Source organism: Canis lupus, chromosome 5 (genome assembly GCF_048164855.1).
Source record: "Canis lupus baileyi chromosome 5, mCanLup2.hap1, whole genome shotgun sequence".
Lineage (NCBI taxonomy): Eukaryota > Metazoa > Chordata > Mammalia > Carnivora > Canidae > Canis > Canis lupus.
Window position 1 is genome coordinate 67,475,826 of NC_132842.1, and position 18,778 is coordinate 67,494,603.

At 34.6% G+C, this 18,778-nt stretch overlaps 1 protein-coding gene and 1 long non-coding RNA gene across 6 annotated transcripts in view; one reads left to right on the forward strand and one right to left on the reverse strand.

Moving 5' to 3' along the window:
- The window catches only part of LOC140633948 (uncharacterized), a 56,120-nt gene extending 48,594 nt beyond the window's left edge, over nucleotides 1-7,526 (forward strand). For all 3 annotated transcript variants that reach the window (XR_012031539.1, XR_012031541.1, XR_012031540.1), the window contains one exon: nucleotides 7,274-7,526. This is a non-coding gene — a long non-coding RNA (uncharacterized lncRNA). The remainder of the gene's footprint in view (nucleotides 1-7,273) is intronic.
- LONP2 (lon peptidase 2, peroxisomal) overlaps nucleotides 1-18,778 on the reverse strand; it is a 94,057-nt gene that overhangs the window by 63,542 nt on the left and 11,737 nt on the right. For all 3 annotated transcript variants that reach the window (XM_072827136.1, XM_072827137.1, XM_072827138.1), the window contains exons 4-7: nucleotides 17,551-17,673; nucleotides 11,650-11,813; nucleotides 10,219-10,313; nucleotides 4,102-4,360 (exon numbers count right to left, since the gene is read on the reverse strand). In XM_072827136.1, the coding sequence (XP_072683237.1) occupies nucleotides 4,102-4,360; nucleotides 10,219-10,313; nucleotides 11,650-11,813; nucleotides 17,551-17,673 (641 nt within the window). The remainder of the gene's footprint in view (nucleotides 1-4,101; nucleotides 4,361-10,218; nucleotides 10,314-11,649; nucleotides 11,814-17,550; nucleotides 17,674-18,778) is intronic.

Below are 18,778 nucleotides of genomic sequence, written 5' to 3' on the forward strand. Positions count from 1 at the left end.
CTAAACAAATCAAATTGTTTTTTTTTTTTTTTTTTAAACAAATCAAATTGTTATTCTTATAGCAGTCATTCCGAAATCTTTTTATGGACTCATTTGTATGGATGCACGCATTTAAAGGACCATAATATTTCCAAAATATAATTATGTTTTAATCTTACTTGAATTCACAAAGCACTCAGAAAGCACTTACCATGTCTGGCACTGTGCGGTGTGCAAGGAGTGATACAAAGGACAATAAGACATGCTAAAAACCCTACTACTCTACAGACCTCTTACTTTTTTCCGTATTTATGACTTAGCTCTATAGTAATGTATTGCAAATCCCAGAGGCCTGTATTAATCATCAAAAGAAAACAGTAGACAACAGCAGTTAGTTATGATCTGACTCTTCTCTAAAGTAATATATATTAATGGAGAAAGCCTTGAATTGGGGCCTAAAAATAAAACTAAACTTTAAAGAGGCAAAGAAGAGCAATATGCAAATACAGGTTATAAGGAGGATAGTGAGTAAACTATAGCATGTCTGACATACTATGCTAAAAATATATTAAAAGCTTGCTATTTTGTTTATTTTCCCTTTGTGGAGACTAATAACGAAACAATTTATTTAAAACATCACCATTTCAGGTTCATGAAGATGTATCAACATGGAAAGCAAAAGTTCATTTTTCTTCTCATCTTGTTTGAGCCAAAGATTCTTTGCAATGATATAATTTTACTATGTGAACAAAGTGCTGGCAAACTACTTCCAAAAAGTTATCATCCACAATAACTTGAGACATATCATAAGCAATAAGTATATTTCACCAAGAAACAACTAAAGAAAAATGATTATGCAAACATGATTTCATAAAACTTTATCCAAAAAGAAGTTATATTTAATTGCTATGAACTGATTTAAATTCTTTAAATGTAATACTTAAATACTAAAATGTTAAGTTGTAAAAACTGATAGAAGCAGAGATTCTGTGGCTTATAAAAGTGGTGAGAAAAATCCCAATGGAGAAAAACCCAAATGAGAAATGTTGAGAAGATTGAAAAGCTGTATTAGTTAATATGAAACATAAACATGACTCTTCTTCTTTTAAGTTACTCAAAATAATACAAACCAAACAATGGGCCAATGTAAAATCAGATCACAATTTTCCAAGTTTTAGATTTAAATATAAACCAAGTCTTTCTTTTGCTTCCCCATCTCCTACTTCATTATCTTTGAACTCTAAAACACACATTTTTTTGTTTTTAAAATAATTCCTAACTTAATAGCACCTTCCTTCAAATAAACAGGTATTTCTAGCAAAAGGATAGAGTTCCAAGCATGGGAAAATAGGGAAAGTGAGTGACAGAATCAAAAGAATAAGCAAGGAAGATAATATAAAGCAGCTCTGTTTTACTCTGGCTATTTTAAGACTGCAGAACAGTGGTGCCTACTTAGAGGCTGAGGAAAAACAAAACTTTGCATGAACTCTAATTGCAAGCATGTGACCAGTACTTAAACGCCAAGATCTGGGTGTTTCCAAAATGCTTCAATTGTCAAATGGAACCACTTGTTCCTACAAACTCCACCCCATGAGTGTGCTATAAGCTACTGTTCTTCCTTCCCTCCTACTAACCTCCAACCCACAGCTCTGACATAAGCCCATACTCTCTTCTCAACCTCTGCTCTCCTTAACCACCACACCCCACTCTCCAGGGGCTTCCAAACAGATTTTCAAATAAACATCTTCTCCAAGCTTTGATGATTTAGGAGGGTAGGTGAGTAATAAGCCCCCAGTAGTACAAGGGCAGGTTGCTGTAGTGTTTAATTAAACACCTTGTACAGTGATGGAGAGGGAGTACTTACCTACTGGCACAGTAGAATGGCTCATACTAATCCATGTATTCTTTATTTGGCAATGACCACAGCTTCTATGCATGTCATACATTTCTAAAACACTTATATTTATACATATATTTTGGGCAAACACACAGCCTCATTTTATAAAAGACTCACAAGAGATTCAGTTTTCTTAATGATACTCACACATGTGGAAGTATACCATCCACTTGAACAGATTTTATGACCATTAGTATCAGTAAAGACTTAAAAAATAGCTCTGCTTAAAACCAACAATGTTCATAAGAAGTGGTGAGAATATATTACTGCCCACAATAGGCATCATAAAAATACATTTTTCTACAATTCTGCCACATAAATTAAATAATAATGCCCAAAACAGGATATTTTAGGTACTATTTAAAAATTAGACTAAATTTTATAAAAAGTCATTAAAGTTGTTGAATGTAAATTTGCCTTCCTGTAAATTTAAAATTAAAATAATAATTAAAGCTAGTTTTTATCAAATGCTTACTGTGTGTCAGGCACTGAGTAAGTTCTTTCCAAGTCTTACTGAATAAGTAATGCCAAAATGGCAAGAAATAGGACAAATTACTTACATGTCATGTGCTCTTGACATTAATTTCACATGACAAGAATTCCACAAATTCCCTCTGTAAATTCCATCAAACACTTACAAATACTATGCTACAGATATCAAAAGGAAGAAATAAACTAAAACAACTCTGGATGCATGAGTCAAGTCACCTGTGTGGGAAACATCTCCCAAAAGCTTTCAGGCTAAAATTAAAAGATTTAGGCCCTAGACCCAGTTTCTCCAAGACTGGTACAAGGTGCCAATTTCTTTACAAAAGCGAAGTACAGCCTCTAGTGGCACATGTGAGAATAAGCAAGTCTAGGTGACAAAAATAGTTTGAAATTGCCAGAAAGAATGACCCACCTCAATTCTCTAACCTAATCTGCAGTCCTCATTGCTTATTTATTGAAATCTTGGCAATTTTTCTTTAATGCATAAGAATCGTAAATAAGCAAAGAAAAGAGAAAAAGAATGATTTTCCAAGGAAAAGTCTCTGAAACAGTTTCCCATTCCTGCCTAAGTAAGGCCAATGGTCTTGTTAAAAAGACAAATGGAAAACAAGATGTTAAAAAGGCATCATTTTCTTTTTTTCCCCCATAATCCAAGTTTAATCCATATTCACCAAACTGTAACTATGCATTTAAATTAGCCTGGCAGTTGTTCACTGCCTGCACTGGCCTGCTTTTCAAACCTTCCACTTATAAAATAGACTGCTTTAACAACTTTAAGACTGAGGGTATAACCTTGAGGAGAGAAATTTTATCTTCAGTTTAATTATTTTCTACTGGAAGTTAAGTAGTTTAAAAATTTTTTTTTTAAATTGAGACATCACTGACATTAGTTTCAGGTTTATAACATCATATTCTTTTATAAGCATCCATGATTTCTACATTTTTAAATAGTCTACATTTTAAAATGTTCTTTAATACATACATTAAAGGTATATTTTCTCACAACTGCTATGAAACCCTTAAAACTTGAAACAGAAAGTTCATGCTTTCCCAAAGCATCTTCCAATCTGGGTAACAGAGAAGAAAACGATGAGCCTAAGATGCAAATCTGATTCTAATAATGTAAGATTAATCACAGACTCAGTTCTCACAGTTTAATGTATTTTTATAGAAAGGGTGTAAAAAATGCAAAAAAATGTAAAAAATGTAAAAAATAGAGGTCTCAATCATCCTAACCTTTCTCCTTATTATTCTTATGGAAAACTAACCTTCTTAAAAGAAAGTTAAACTGCAAACATATATTTGTTATTAAAGATTTCTTCCCTCCTCTTATGTGCACCAGTTGTTGTACTTATTTTTTAAATTCTAAGAGTTATGGTTTATTTATGAAATGTCACTGGGCCAAAATGAATTTAAAGACACTGTAATATCTAACCATAACTGATTTATAATTGCATTCAAATGAAATTCTAAGAAAGCTGAGGCAAAGATTCATTATCTGTTATCATACAAATACCAAGGTTAGTTTGGGTATACTATTATGGTTGAGGCTCTAAGCCAGCTATAAACATCCTATGGATGTACTATAAATAAGTACTATGAGTGAGTGTCCTTTTGATTCAAGGTATCATAAATAGCCCTTTGAGAAAAAGATATATATTATGCCTGGGCTTTTGAGGGGCTTTAGTCCATTAAAATGGAGAACCAGAGAGATCGAACTGAAAGAAAGAGTCTACCTGTGTCCTCGAATGTCAGACTGGTCACACACTCCTCCAAGTGCAATCCTGTGGAACTCTCGACCAAGAGTTTTGGCCACTGATCTTCCCACACTTGTTTTACCAACTCCAGGAGGGCCAACAAAGCAAAGAATAGGGCCCTTCAGGTTGTTTTTCAGCTGTCTGACGGCCAGGTATTCCAGCACTCTTTTCTTCAATTTTTCCATAGCATAATGATCATTATCCAGAAGAATCCGGGCTGCTCGAATGTCCAGACGGTCTGTCAACCCCAGAAGTAAGCACATAAAAATTTAAAATGGAACAAGTCCTTTCAAGGCTGGCAAGAATCAAAATACATTTTAGAAAAAAAACGTGACAAGAACGGAAGTGGATCTTTCTAAATGAATCTTCAAGGAGACCTGGACTTGGCTTTTTTGCTTAAGATGATTTACTATTAACCGAAATAGTAAGTGCTACACAAAAACTCAAGGAGTTAATACTCATATCATTTTCTAGATACACATTTTTTCTATGGAGATGGAATGTCTATATGGTCTATTTGTGCCAGCATCAGTTCCTTTTTTTAAAGTATTTTTTTTCTTATCACAGATGTATTAATTCTAGAAAATCCAATGACACCAATAAAAAAGAAAAAAACAGTCATCTATAATCATGTCCTCAAGAGAGCATCCTTACCTTCACTCTGGTATCTTATTATAGGTTTTGTGTGTGTGTGTGTGTGTGTGTGTGTGTGTGTATGTGTGTGTAGATGTGCTTCACCTATTTTTCAAAATGAGATTATTTGATGCCTTCAAGCTTTGTAAAATGTTTTTTCACTTAGTGTATTGTAAGTGTGACCTTTCAGTGTCAAATGTATTTTTTAGTAACATTTTAATGGCTACACAATATTCCATTATTTAATTATCCATACTCATTTAAATAATTCCCTATTGCTAAGCACTTAGGTTATCTATAAATCTTTAGAGTTATAAAGCATGCTTCACTTTGCATCCTTGTAACTAAACCCCAACATATACTCATAATTACTTCCTTCAATTAATCTTCTATAAATGAAAGTGCTGGGCAAAAAAAAAAAAAAAATTAAGATGCAAAGAACTGCCTAAGTTCTATCAATTAAACTCACCAGGAATGTAGGAGTTAGGCTTTGTTTATACAGTCAAGCATTCATCAGGTTTACTGATGTGCCTTCCTACTTAAAATACTCATAGATTAAACTATTAAATAGTCATGGATGTCAGCAGCATGAATTCATCAGCTCAGTGACATCCAGGGTATGGTAATACATGGCCATATGATCATACTGACAGAGAGAGGAAAGGCTTGGAAGGAGGAAAACACACACAAGCCCACTCTTTGAATCAGTTATTTGGAACCTGCCCTGTGTTTTTCCTATGGAGAGAAAAAAAATAGCCTTAAATGGTAGTTTGGTTCCCAAGCTAGTCTGAAAAAACATAGCTAAGCAGTAATATATGTAACTTAATTATAATACTGTTGCTTTTAGTCTGGTTAAGAGATTTGGAAAGGGAAGAACAAAACTTCTTCCCCCTTTCCTGGCTTTAGACCCCAACTAATGAATATACGAACAAATGAAAGAAGTTTCAGAACAGTTTTACAATGCTAACCCAGACCCTAAAATCTACCACAGGAAACACAAAAGAAAACTTCAGACCAATCCTATTCTGTATATTAAAATACAAGTAAATAAAATCTATTAAGAGTAATCTACTAAGTCCCAGAGGGATTTATTTTAGTTATGCAAAGATGGTTCAATATTAGGTTATTGATATATTTATTATATCACCTTGTCCAAAAAGAAAAACGTCCCATCAAAATGTCATTTTGTACCTTAAAAAGGCACGTGTTATAATGCAACATGCACTCCTAATTAACATTTAGTAAACTAAGAACATAACTCCATGTAATTCAGAAAAAACTGAAAATGCTCTGAAGGAATTTCTTCTAAGAAATATACCAAGTAAAGACAAGTTTAAAAAGGGACTCAAACTTTTGAGGAAAGATAATTTTCATACTACATAAATCATTATTTTGTGTTTTCTCTATAAAGAATAGATTTTTTCTGAATATTCTTTTAAACGATACAAAATGCATTCTTCCTATTTTGAATAATACGTGTGGTTACATGTAAATAATTTAAAATGAAATGCATACTAACTCCTTGAGTTTTTAATTGTGTAGTAAGTACTATGTCTGTTGATACTAAATCTTTACAACTGGAAGACTAAAATGATATCTATTGGCCCTTTCCATTTTAAAATTGGAAAATCAGCAAACTTTTTCTCCAAATCTTTCCTTTCTGCTTTTGATGATCTCTATTTACGTAAGCTTCTTTTTCAAAAACTATGAAAGACATTTTCATGGTTTTGTAGCCACACAATAATTATTCATATATAATTCTATACAGGAATGGCTCAGAAGCTCAACATGCCTCCTTTTATACAATATACACATTTTCAGTTCTCTGCAGAATACTAAACAATGAGAAGTATGTTCATATGGGGCAGATACATGAGTGCTACACATCTCTAATGCTGACCCACATGCAGCAGAGTCTGAGTTTCTAGCATGCAGGTGGTCTCCTTCTCCTTCTATAGTTATGAAAATAACAACAGCTTTGCCCTGTTTTTATATTTTCTTGTTTATTTAAGTAAAGAATAGGAGTTAGCACTCTTGTGTTCAATTAGTTTTCCTCCAAAATCAATTACACCGTATAACCCTGGTAAAAATTCGATTAGTAAATAAGTTCACTTTTAAATAGGACAAGTGAAAAAGGGAAGAAGCTGAGAGCAACTACTAGGCTACTGTTGGCAAATAATAAAATCTGCAATTTTAATATTCTCAGGGCATTATACTATATACACTATATGTACCTGCATTTCCCTTAAGTCATTAGTTAAATCTTGAAGCACAGAAAAATGTTATGAGATAATATCAAAAGTTCAAAATAAGGCCCCTGGGATTACCCAAGTTATCTAGATGCTCTTAGCACTGTGCTACTGTCGAGAGAAAATAACGGGGTCTGAAAATTGTTACAACTCCACCAACTACATGCAAATAACAATCAACCATACACTACAGGGAAGCTTGGCAGGTGAAAACAAAAGCAGAGCACTTAAACAACACCTATAAAGCTTAATGTAACTTTCTTCCCTAGGTCTAAACCAACAAATCTCACAGAACATGACCACTTCACTTGAAAAGCAGATACTGGGGCTTTAGTAATTAACAGAAGACTACTGGAACCAAAATGGACTTCCCAACAGCTCAGCTCAATCAGGATCCATAGCTGACCTCAAACTGGTCAGGTGACATGATGAGGGGCCAATTCAATGGGAACAAACTTGGGCTCTCCTGCATTCATTTCACACTATGGAATTTCCAAAAAGGATTTTGAATAAAGAATTAAACCAAGAAACTCAGCTTCAGTTTGTTTGATAAGACACTTTCAACTAGAAGGCAATGAAACAAACATGAAATAAAGAAATAAATTTACCAGCATAGTAATATTAACAGCTCTATGTATAGTAGCCAAAACCCTGGAAACAACCCAAATATCCATCGAGAGGTAAATGGATGAACTTCTAATTATGCTTAAAGAATGAGAAAAAAGGGAGTACATACTACATCATTCCATTTCTATAACATTTTTGAAAATATGAACTAATCTATAGTGTTTGGGGATAGGGAGGCAAAGGAGAGAGGGATTACAGAGAAAAATGAGAAAATTTAGGAGGTGATGGATGCATTCACTATCTTAATTATGATGATGGTATTACAAATACATACATATGTTAAAATGCATCAAAAAGTACATATTATTTATGTACAGTTTACTGTTACATAATTACAGTATTACATACTGTTAATTGACTACAATAAAGCTGGAAAATAAAGCAAATAAAACAAAACAATGACTGCTTCTAAACAACAGCTTCTACAGTTCACCAGTGCAACCTAATTTAATCTAATGAAAATTGACAGGTTCTCAGAATTTCAGAGAAAACTGAATTAGCCTTTTAATTTTATACAAATATTCAGAGAGAAAAACTTAAAAACAACCCAAAATCTAGAGAATGGGATGAATGCAAATTTACAGAGTATTCATGAAAGAATAATTAGTATAACTTAGAATGCACCTGCTTTCCACAACCAGAACCTAAGAACCGTAAGAGGAATGAAATCTAAGGGTTGTCAAAACAAAAGGAAGATGATTAGGCCAATTTCATCCTAGTACCAAGCCATACACATTAATAATGTGTTAGATGGGGTGCCTGGGTGGATCATTTGGTTAAGCATCTGCCTTCAGATCAGGTCACGATTCCAGGGTCTTGGGACTGAACCCCGCACTGGGCTCCCTGCTCAGCCAGAGCCCTTCTCTCTCGCTCTGCATGGTGCTCCCCCTGCTTGTGCTCGCTCTCTCTGTGTCAGATACATAAATAAAGTATATATTTAAAAAAAAGCATTAATGATTATCTTGGGGTGCCTGGGTGGCTCTGTCTGTTAAGTTGGTTAATCCAAATCTTGATTTCAGCTCACATCATGATCTCAGAGTTGTGGGATTGAGCCCACTTTGGGCTCTGTGCTCAGCAGGGAGTCTCCTTGGGATTCTCTCCTTCTCCCTCTCCCCCTGCTTGTGCATGCACGCATGCTCTCTTTCAAATAAATAAATCTTTTTAAAAAATGTGATAGATGATATTTTCCAAAAAAAACTAATTAAAAAGGAGTATTTTAATCTTAACATTGTCCCAGCATAGTTAACTTAACACATATGTGCTTCATTCTGGACCCTCTAAGAGTCAAAAACAATTCTTTGTTTTAAGTATTCAATACCAGAAAGGATGGTCCTCTATAGATTAATAGGCAAGTATTTTTTAATATCAAAAATTCAACATTCTAAAAAAAATAAATAAATAAATAAAATAAAATAAAAATAAAAATAAAATAAAAAAAATTCAACATTCTGAAATCTGGTTTGTACAGCATATCTTTGTGGGGCATAAATGTGTGCTTTAGAGCTAACATCTTAAAAAATCTCTAGCATTTTCTTTTTTTTTTAATTTTTTTTTAATTTTTATTTATTTATGATAGTTACAGAGAGAGAGAGAGGCAGAGACACAGGCAGAGGGAGAAGCAGGCTCCATGCACCGGGAGCCCGATGTGGGATTCGATCCCGGGTCTCCAGGATCGCACCCTGGGCCAAAGGCAGGCGCCAAACCGCTGTGCCACCCAGGGATCCCAGCATTTTCTTAAATGTAGGAATTTTACTATCCAGAGTAACATATCTTTAAATTTTCAAAAGTCAAACATACAGCTATTCCTATGCCAGAAGCAATTCAGGAAATTAATCCACTCTTGAACTCAGTAAACTTTTGTATAGAATACTAACAAGAGTCTGTCCAATAAGAGAAATCAAATAAAATGGTTCTAAAAACAATGAAAGTCAACAGACTATTTCTCATCCCACGAGAAAAGAGCATATCCACAGGAAAGAGAGAAGTTCTACTGAAGGACAGAATTTAAACTCATTTAATAGGTTTTTGTATGAGAAAAACAAACTTCCAAATGGTACAAAAGTTCTATTATATAGCTCTATGTAACTATTTCTTTGAATATAAAAGTTCATCATCTGATTGACTACTGGTATTAAGAAACATATCTCTTTTTTTTTTTAATTTATTTATGATAGTCACAGAGAGAGAGAGAGAGAGAGAGAGAGAGAGAGAGCAGAGACATAGGCAGAGGGAGAAGCAGGCTCCATGCACCGGGAGCCTGACGTGGGATTCGATCCCGGGTCTCCAGGATCGTGCCCTGGGCCAAAGGCAGGCGCTAAACTGCTGCGCCACCCAGGAATCCCTAAGAAACACATCTATCAACAATTATAGAAAATCCTATTTTCTCCAAAATCAGGCAGAAGGCACTTTAATGTAGCACCTTCCTGTTTGATCCCAAGACCTAAATGATACAAGTTCAGCATCTAAATAATTTATGTCAAGAATTATAGTAACAGTAAGATAATTAATGGTGAGTATTTCAACAGACTCTGCATGAATTTTCTGAGTAACAATCAGATTGCAAAAGGGTGTTATTTTGTTGGCTTACCAGTTGTACTTTTGTTCCAAGGAAGTTCCACCATAAGTTCTAAATAATTTCTAGTCAGAGCATATTCTGGCATTGACTGAGGCATTTTTTTGAGTCTGTGGGGAAAGAAAGAACACATAGCAAAAATGTTCCAAAACATAGACAACTTCCCTAAAAACACAAAAATCCAGCATCTGCCATTGTGGGTCAGATATATCATGCAAATTTGATTTTAAAAGTCTGGAAACTTTTTTTTTTTAATCTAGTTATTTTGTTTTATGATGTACTTACAGAACAAAATTAAACAGATAACTGCAAACTGGGGGTGGGGGGGGATGCGTGGGTGTGACAGAGAGAACACTGTATCTGATCCTATCCTTGAAATAAGACCTTAGAGTATCAGTATCTCACAGGGGAGGAGTCTCAAGTCCCACTTCTCCATTGATATACCTATTGCAATAAGATTTAAGTGCCTAACCGTAACACATAATTACATATGTATTTTTTGTATCAGAGATAAAATCAGCTCATAAAAGCAAACTAGTATCAGATATTTAATTTAAAAATATAAATTCCATAATAAATGCAGTGTTTAACAAAGTGTTCTGTCCACAATAGATGTTCTACATTTATTAACTAATGCCAGTCAAGATAAAATATTCCTCAACTACAACTTATGTCCTTAACTGTAAACCTGAGAAAGTCAAATCTTTAGTTACTGAGCATTCACTTAGGTTCATTATAATTCACTAACACAAGATAATGCAAGTTATAATGTGTCAAGTATAGAGAGAAAAACATTGGTTTTCTATTTAACCCTGAGATTATACATATACCCTGCTGTCATCAAGGTTTCTGTGTACTTTATCTTAAACAAAGAGAAACTGACAGTCCCTGCCCTCTAGAGTTTACCTTCTTCTTTCTAAAGAAGAAAAAAGTGACATGTGAAGTACACAATGATAACTGAACACTGTGTCTAAACAAAGTACAGTTCATTCTTTAAGACAATAAAAAGGTAGTTAACAATAATGATTGTGTTTGACAGTACACTCTAGGTAGAAGAGTTGTTATCATTTATACTCAGCAACTGAGAAAAAGATCAGGGAAACTGATGTCCATTCAGGAGTCTTACGAATGTTTTAAAAATCAGATTCTGGTTGAGGAATGAAGAGTGATAATCTGAAGATTCCACAGATCACAGTTATAATCTGAGAACTTAAAAAGCCATGAAAGATAAGAATTGACAATGGAAAGATAAAATGAATAGAGTGGTCTATAACTATATAAAATATAAGAAAAGGAGAAAGGTCAGAGAATATAAAACAAATAATTCAGCTTTCAGTTTCTGATCCAAAGAAGTAGACTCAAGCTTCCAAGAGCAATAATTTTTAACCTTAATATGCAAAATGAATATACCAATGAGTGAATAACTTCTTTTTAGCTTCAATTTACCTTTTTATCTCTTTGACACAGACCTTATGGGCCTGCTCTGGCATACTGGATGTTCGTATCTTTCTCTCTAGCATAACGATGTCATCATTGTCTTCATCCTCATCGTCATCTTCTAAAGTTCCTGGGATGTGTGTAATTCTCCTAATAGGACGTATTGCTATAACCTAAAGTAGAAAGTACAAGTGTAAAACTGTGTGTTACACAAGGTTGCAATTAGTGATGAAGAACATTTTCATAATTAGGGTCTACATCTTTAGGAACTAAGTTCAGAATGATAACTAAGAGGCACAAGCACATATAGAAGCAGCAGAATTTAAAAGTGGATCAACATAAAGTAAACCAACATAAAGTGAACATTATTTAAGTATATGCTTATACTATAATGTGAGGAAAACCTCAAGAATGGCTACTAGAAATAATGAAAACATCGAGGAATATCCTTCCTTGAGCTGCTATTGCAGCCACTACTTTCTTGATTATATTACTACTTAGCAATCGGCAAGAGAATAAATCCACTTTTTTCCTCTACATTACAAAATTTCTAACAACTTTAATGTTTCCACCACTGGTTCAATTCTCCTTTGTCTCCAACTCACACAAAAGTCTTCCTCCTTGCAAAATATTTCATCTTACCTATGTCCTTTTCAGTTAACTACACACTATTTACTTGCCTGACGTTCTGCTTTTCCAATAAATGGCTTTGACCACCACTTTTCCAATAAATGGCTTGACCACCACTTCCCTTTCCTTCTTGAGTACTTTAACAATTTGTACTTTATACTTTGGCTTTTGTCTCCATTATGCTGAAATTGCTCTCTGAAATCCAACAACTATCCTCTGTGCCAGGTCAAATGGCTTTATTTATGTTGCCTTTCTCCATGATCTATCATGTTTTAAAACTTCCAAAGTACTCTTCTGAAATTCTCAACTCAATAATATCATGAATCAATACCAGCCATCAATGGAGAAAAATGATGTACAGGTATTTCATTTAAAAGCATAGGAATTGGGATCCCTGGGTGGCGCAGCGGTTTAGCGCCTGCCTTTGGCCCAGGGCGCGATCCTGGAGACCCGGGATTGAATCCCACGTCGAGCTCTCTGCATGGAGCCTGCTTCTCCCTCTGCCTATGTCTCTGCCCCTCTCTCTCTCTCTCTCTCTGTGTGACTATCATGAATAAATAAATAAAATCTTTTAAAAAAATAATTAAAAAAAGTAAAAGCATAGGAATTTATTTTTAAACTATTATTGTTATCTATTTAAAACACTCAAACACAAAAAGTCAAAAACATAAGGCAGTAAATAAAAAAGCAATTTTATAAAGACAGAAATACTAAATATATGCTTTTATTCTATACAACTCATTAGCAGATAAAATTAGTATTTTCAAGCATGAAAAACTGAAAAAAGTCTTTTAAAGGAGAGTTTAAAAAAACACATCATTTTATTATTTCAATGATTTCATTGTTGAGACATAAATACTTCTTAATGCAATCTTTCTCTTGGCTTTTAAAGAGTGCTTTTCAACTCTTAAGGCAAAGAAACTTTTAGGCTTAACTCCAAATATCATCCTCTGATTCCTACATTTTCAAGTAACTGTGGCCTGTTCGATCATTTTCTGGAGCAATTTTGAACTTTCTCTTTAAGTAGCAGTAATATTTACTGACAGCAAGCTGCAGTCTCCTGTGTCTCCCAACATGGAGTGCTCCTTGCTTTGTCTTTCTGCACAAAACAGATAACTAATGATCTGACCTCAAGTCAGATGTAATTCAGATTTTTGCTGTTTGTTAGAAACAGCACACAAGGGATCCCTGGATGGCTCAGTGGTTTAGCGCCTGCCTTCGGTCCAGGGCGCCATCCTGGAGCCCTAGGATCAAGTCCCACATCAAGCTCCCTGCATGGAGCCTGCTTCTCCCTCTGCTCCTCTCTCTCTCTCTCTCTCTCTCTCTCTCTCTCTGTGTGTGTGTCTCGTGAATAAATAAATAAAATCTTTAAAAAAAAAAAAGTAAAAAGAAACAGCACGATGTCCTAAAACAGAAACACTAGACAGGCTGCTCCTGTCTCCGTTGTCATTCTCCTTTAGCCTATGTTCTGCTCCTTCCTTAGTCCCACTAGTGAGAAATCTTTCACCCTGCTCTTCTCTCTCTACAAAGGAACATTGTTGTGTTCAAATCTCGAACACTTTTCTCAACCTTTTACTTACTTTCGAATAGCCTTCAGAGAACTGTCATTTCCAACTCTTGTCCACATCAAATATATTTTCCTCATCTTAACTCTGCCCACACCTAACAAGAGTAAAATTGAGAGCTCAAGGCAGATTTCAGACAGACCCCATATAAATGTAATGTATAATAATGACAGTATCACAAATCAACAGGGAAGTGAAGAATTCTTTATACTACTGTTGAGTTAAATAAAAAGCTATTTGGGACAATATACAACTGTCATCTTCACTTAAGGACAAAAAAATTATATATAGGTTAAAGAGTTCAATACTTTTTAAAGAAAAATCAGCTAAAGGTAAACTGACAGTGGATATTTATCAAACTACTGGAGAAGACTCTAAGCTTAGAAGATAGAAAAAGATTAACACAGTTGGACTAAATGAAAATAAAAATGTTTATAAGTTAAAACAAAAAAAAATGGGGATTCCTGGGTGGCTCAGTGGTTTAGTGCCTGCCTTCAGCCCAGGGCGTAATCCTGGGGTCCTGGGATCGAGTGCTACATCAGACTCCTGCATGGAGCCTGCTTCTCCCTCTGCTTGTGTCTCTGCCTCTCTCTTTCTCTCTCTCTGTCTCTTATTAATTAATAAATAAAATCTTAAAAAAAAAAAGCCAGATAAACAATGGCACAACATAGTGACAGTCCTTTTAGGAAACAATTTTGTAGTATGTTCTTAATAATATATTTTTAAAAGTTATAGAACGATTTCAATAGATGCAGAAAAAGCATCTGCCGAATTATAACATCTACTCATGATAAAAACCTTCAACAGAGCAGGTTTGGAGAGACCATACCTCAATATTATCAAGTTCATATACAAAAAGCCCACAGCTATATCATCTTCAGCGGGGAAAATCTGAGAGCTTTTCCTCTACAGTCAGGAACAAATCAGGATGTCCACTCTCATCACTCATATTCAACTTGGTACTAGAAGTCCTAGCCACAGCAATCAGACAACAAAAAGAAATAAAAGGCATCCAAATTGGCAAGGAAGAAGTAAAATTTTTGTTATTTGCAGATGATATACCCTATATCGAAAACAAGCAAGATTCCACCAAAAAACTGTTAGAATAATTGAATTCAGTAAAGTCACAAAATACAAAATCAATGTACAAAAATCTGTTGCATTTCTACACAGCAATAATGAAGCAGCAGGAAGAGAAATTAAGGAATCAATTCCATTTACAACCATACTAAAAACCATTAAATACCCAGGAATATATTTAACCAGAGGTGAAAGAACTGTACTCTGAAAACTATAAAAACACTGATGAAAGGAACTGAAGATGACACAAAGAAATGGAAAGACATTCCATTCTCATGGATTGGAAAAACAAGTATTGTTAAAATATCTATACCACCCAAAGCAATCTACAATTTAATGCAACCCCTATCAAAATACCAACAGCATTTTTTTACACAGATCTAGATGAAACAATCTTAAATTTATATGGAACCACAAATGACCCTGAATAGGCAAAGCAATCTTGAAAAAGAAAAGTAAAGTGGAAGCATCACAATTCGGGACTTCAAGTCGTATTACAAAGCTGTACTGATCAAATCAGTATGCTGCTGGCACAAAAATAGACACACAGATCAATGGAACAGAACAGAAAACCCAGAAATGAACACACAACTATATGGTCAATTAATCTATGAAAACGCAGGAAAGATGGGCAGCCCGGGTGGCTCGGTGGTTTAGCGCTGCCTTCAGCCCAGGGCCTGATCCTGAAGACCCGGGATCGAGTACCACGTTGGGCTCCCTGCATGGAGCCTGCTTCTCCCTCTCCCTGTGTCTCTGCCACATGCACGCGCGCTCTCTCTCTCTCTCTCTCTCTGTCTCTCATTAATAAATAAATAAAATCCTTAAAAAAGAAAACGCAGGAAAGAATATCCAATAGGAAAAGACTGTCTCTTCAACATTTGTTGAAGAGAAATTGTTATTGGGAAAACCGTTATTAGGAAAACCAGAGAGTAACATGCAAGAATGAAACTGGACTACTTTCTTATACCATATATAAAATTCAAAATGGATTAAAGACCTAAATATGAGACCTGAAACCATAAAAATACTAGAAGAGAACATAGACAGTAACTTCTTTGACATCAGTCATAGCAACTTATTCCTAAATATGTTTCCTGAAGCAAGGGAAACAAAAGCAACAACAAACTACTGGGACTACATCAAAAAAAGTAAGTATTCTTTCTCCACAGTGAAGGAAACAATCAATAAAACTAAAAGGCAACCTATGGATTGGGAGAAGATATTTGCAAATGACATTTCTGATAAATGATTAGTATCTGAAATACATAAAGAACTTATAAAACTCAACACCCAAAAAAGAAACAATCCAATCAAAACATGAGCAGAAGACATGAGTAAATACTTTTCCAAAGCAGCAGCCGGATGGCCAACAGAAAAGATGCTCAACTTCACTGATCATCAAGGTAATGCAAATCAAAACTATAATGAGACATCACCTCACACCTGTTAGAATGGCTAAAATCAAAAACTCAAGAAACAAGTATTGGTGGGGATGTGGAGAAAAAGGAACCCTTTTGCACTATGGTAGCAATGCAAACTCATGCTGCCACTGTGGAAAACAGTATGGAGGCTGTGCAAAAAGTTAAAAATAAAACGTCCATATTATCTAGCAATTGCATTACTAGCTATTTATCCAAAGAATACAGGAATACTAACTCAAAGGGATATGTGCACCCTGATGTTTATAGCAGCATTATTTACAACAGCTAAATTATGGAAACAGCCCAAGTATCCACTGATTGATGAATGGATAAAGAAGTTGTGGTGTGTGTGTTGTGTGTGTGTGTATAGACACACACACACACACACACAGCACACACACATATTCACACAATGGAATATTATTACTCATACTCAGCCATAAAAAAGAGTGAAATCTTGCCACTGGCAATGATATGGATAGAGCTAGAGAGTATAATGCTAAGCAAAATAAGTCAGCCAGACAAAGACTACCATATGATTTCACTCATATGTGGAATTTAGGAAACAAAATGACCGAGCAAGGGGGGGAAAAAAAGAGAGGCAAACCAAGAAATAGACTCATAACTACAGAGAACAAACTGATGGTTACCAGAGGGGAGTGGGTAGCAGATAGAAGTAGGTGATGGGGATTAAGGAGTTGTGATGAGCACTGGGTGATGGAAGTGTTGAATCACTATATTGTAAACCTGAAAGCAGTATTACACTGTACATTAACTAAATGGAATATAAATAAAAACTTGAAAAAAAAGGAAACATGAGATAAACAACCACCCTCTTAAATTATTTTCAAGGACACTCATCAGTTATTTGTTAATTTTTAAAATATGGAAAACACTGGAAACAACACACAATGTTTGGCAAAGAGAAATGCTTAGTAAATTAACCCTTTTGATGATTCCAAAAATTACTAAAAACAAAAAATGAGAAAATATTACCATGTTAAAAAAAAAAAGACCCAGACATAGAAAAGAACCAGAAAAACCTATTGAATTCAGAATATTATCAGTAATTTGGTGATAAGTGACAATGAAATTTTTGTTTTGTTCTTTTCTTTATTCCTCCCATTTTTTTTTTTTTTACTTCAAAAAAACTGAATCTCACATCACACAAAACAACTGGAAACATAAAGAAGTAGACTGAAAGAAATATTTACCCGCTTATCATCATCTTGCTTGTGTTTTCTGGTTTTCTGAAGTAATTTCAGGCCTTCAATTTGTCTGACAAGCAACGGTATGGTCATCTTGAACCGTTCCTCCAGACTCACAGCATCTAAAATCTAAGGGAACATGAGTCAGTTAGTAGAATCTTTCAGAAACACATGCTCCCAAAATGAAGCAGTCAGAGATATGAATTAGATTGTTAAGTAAAGGAGACAACTATCAATATTCACAGCTATGGTATGGCCAATACAACCAGATTATTATATTAAATTACCAGAATCCTAAAAAAAGAAAAAAACCATCTTGACTTTTCATCTAAAAACAAATCCATGTATATTGTTCCAATAGCAGGAACAAAACATATATTTAAGGTCAACTCTTTCTGTGAATTATTATCTTAAAACTCAGAATGTGTCTACATATTAGGCCTAAACAAATTCTGGTTTTGAAATCGTGAATTTTTATATTCATGAAAGAATAGGAGCACTTTTAACCAATCTCCACTAATGATCTGAGTAACTATGCTCTCCATTCTCTCAAACATCCTTCCTGATGCCCACAGTTCATCCTCTGGTACTCCTGCACTCTTCTGCTCCTATCAGTTGAGTTGTATTCATGTGTTTTGAGTATGGTGTTTATATACCTTTCTGTTAGATGCACTTGCTATTATAACTTGTTAGATTTGCTACATAATTGTTAAGATATAATGTTTAAAATATTAAATATACTGATAAAATAAAGGTTTCAATGAAAACTAAGTTAAATGTTTTAAGAAGATTCAATAAAGCAAGACTGCTTAAAAAACACCGTAAAAATTACTGTGCAAGAGGGGCACCTGAGTGGCTCAGTTGGTGAAGCATCTGCCTTCAGCTCAGTCATGATCCCAGAGTCCTGGGATCGAGCCCCACATCAGGCTCTCTGATCAGTTGGGAGTCTGCTTCTTCCTCTCCCTCTGCCCCTCCCCCTGCTCATGCACATGCGCTCTCTCTCCCAAATAAATAAAATCTTAAGATAAATGAGTGTGAAAGAAAACTTACAGTTTTAGGAAAAAACATGCAAATCTAAGATTCTGCATTTTTCATATCTTTACAACTCATTTCTCTTTAAAGAATAGAAACTGAACACTAGAAACTGAAATAAGTAGAAAATGAATGAGTTTCTATTCTCTTTAAAGAATAGAAACTGAACACTAGAAACTGAAATAAGTAGAAAATTATCTAT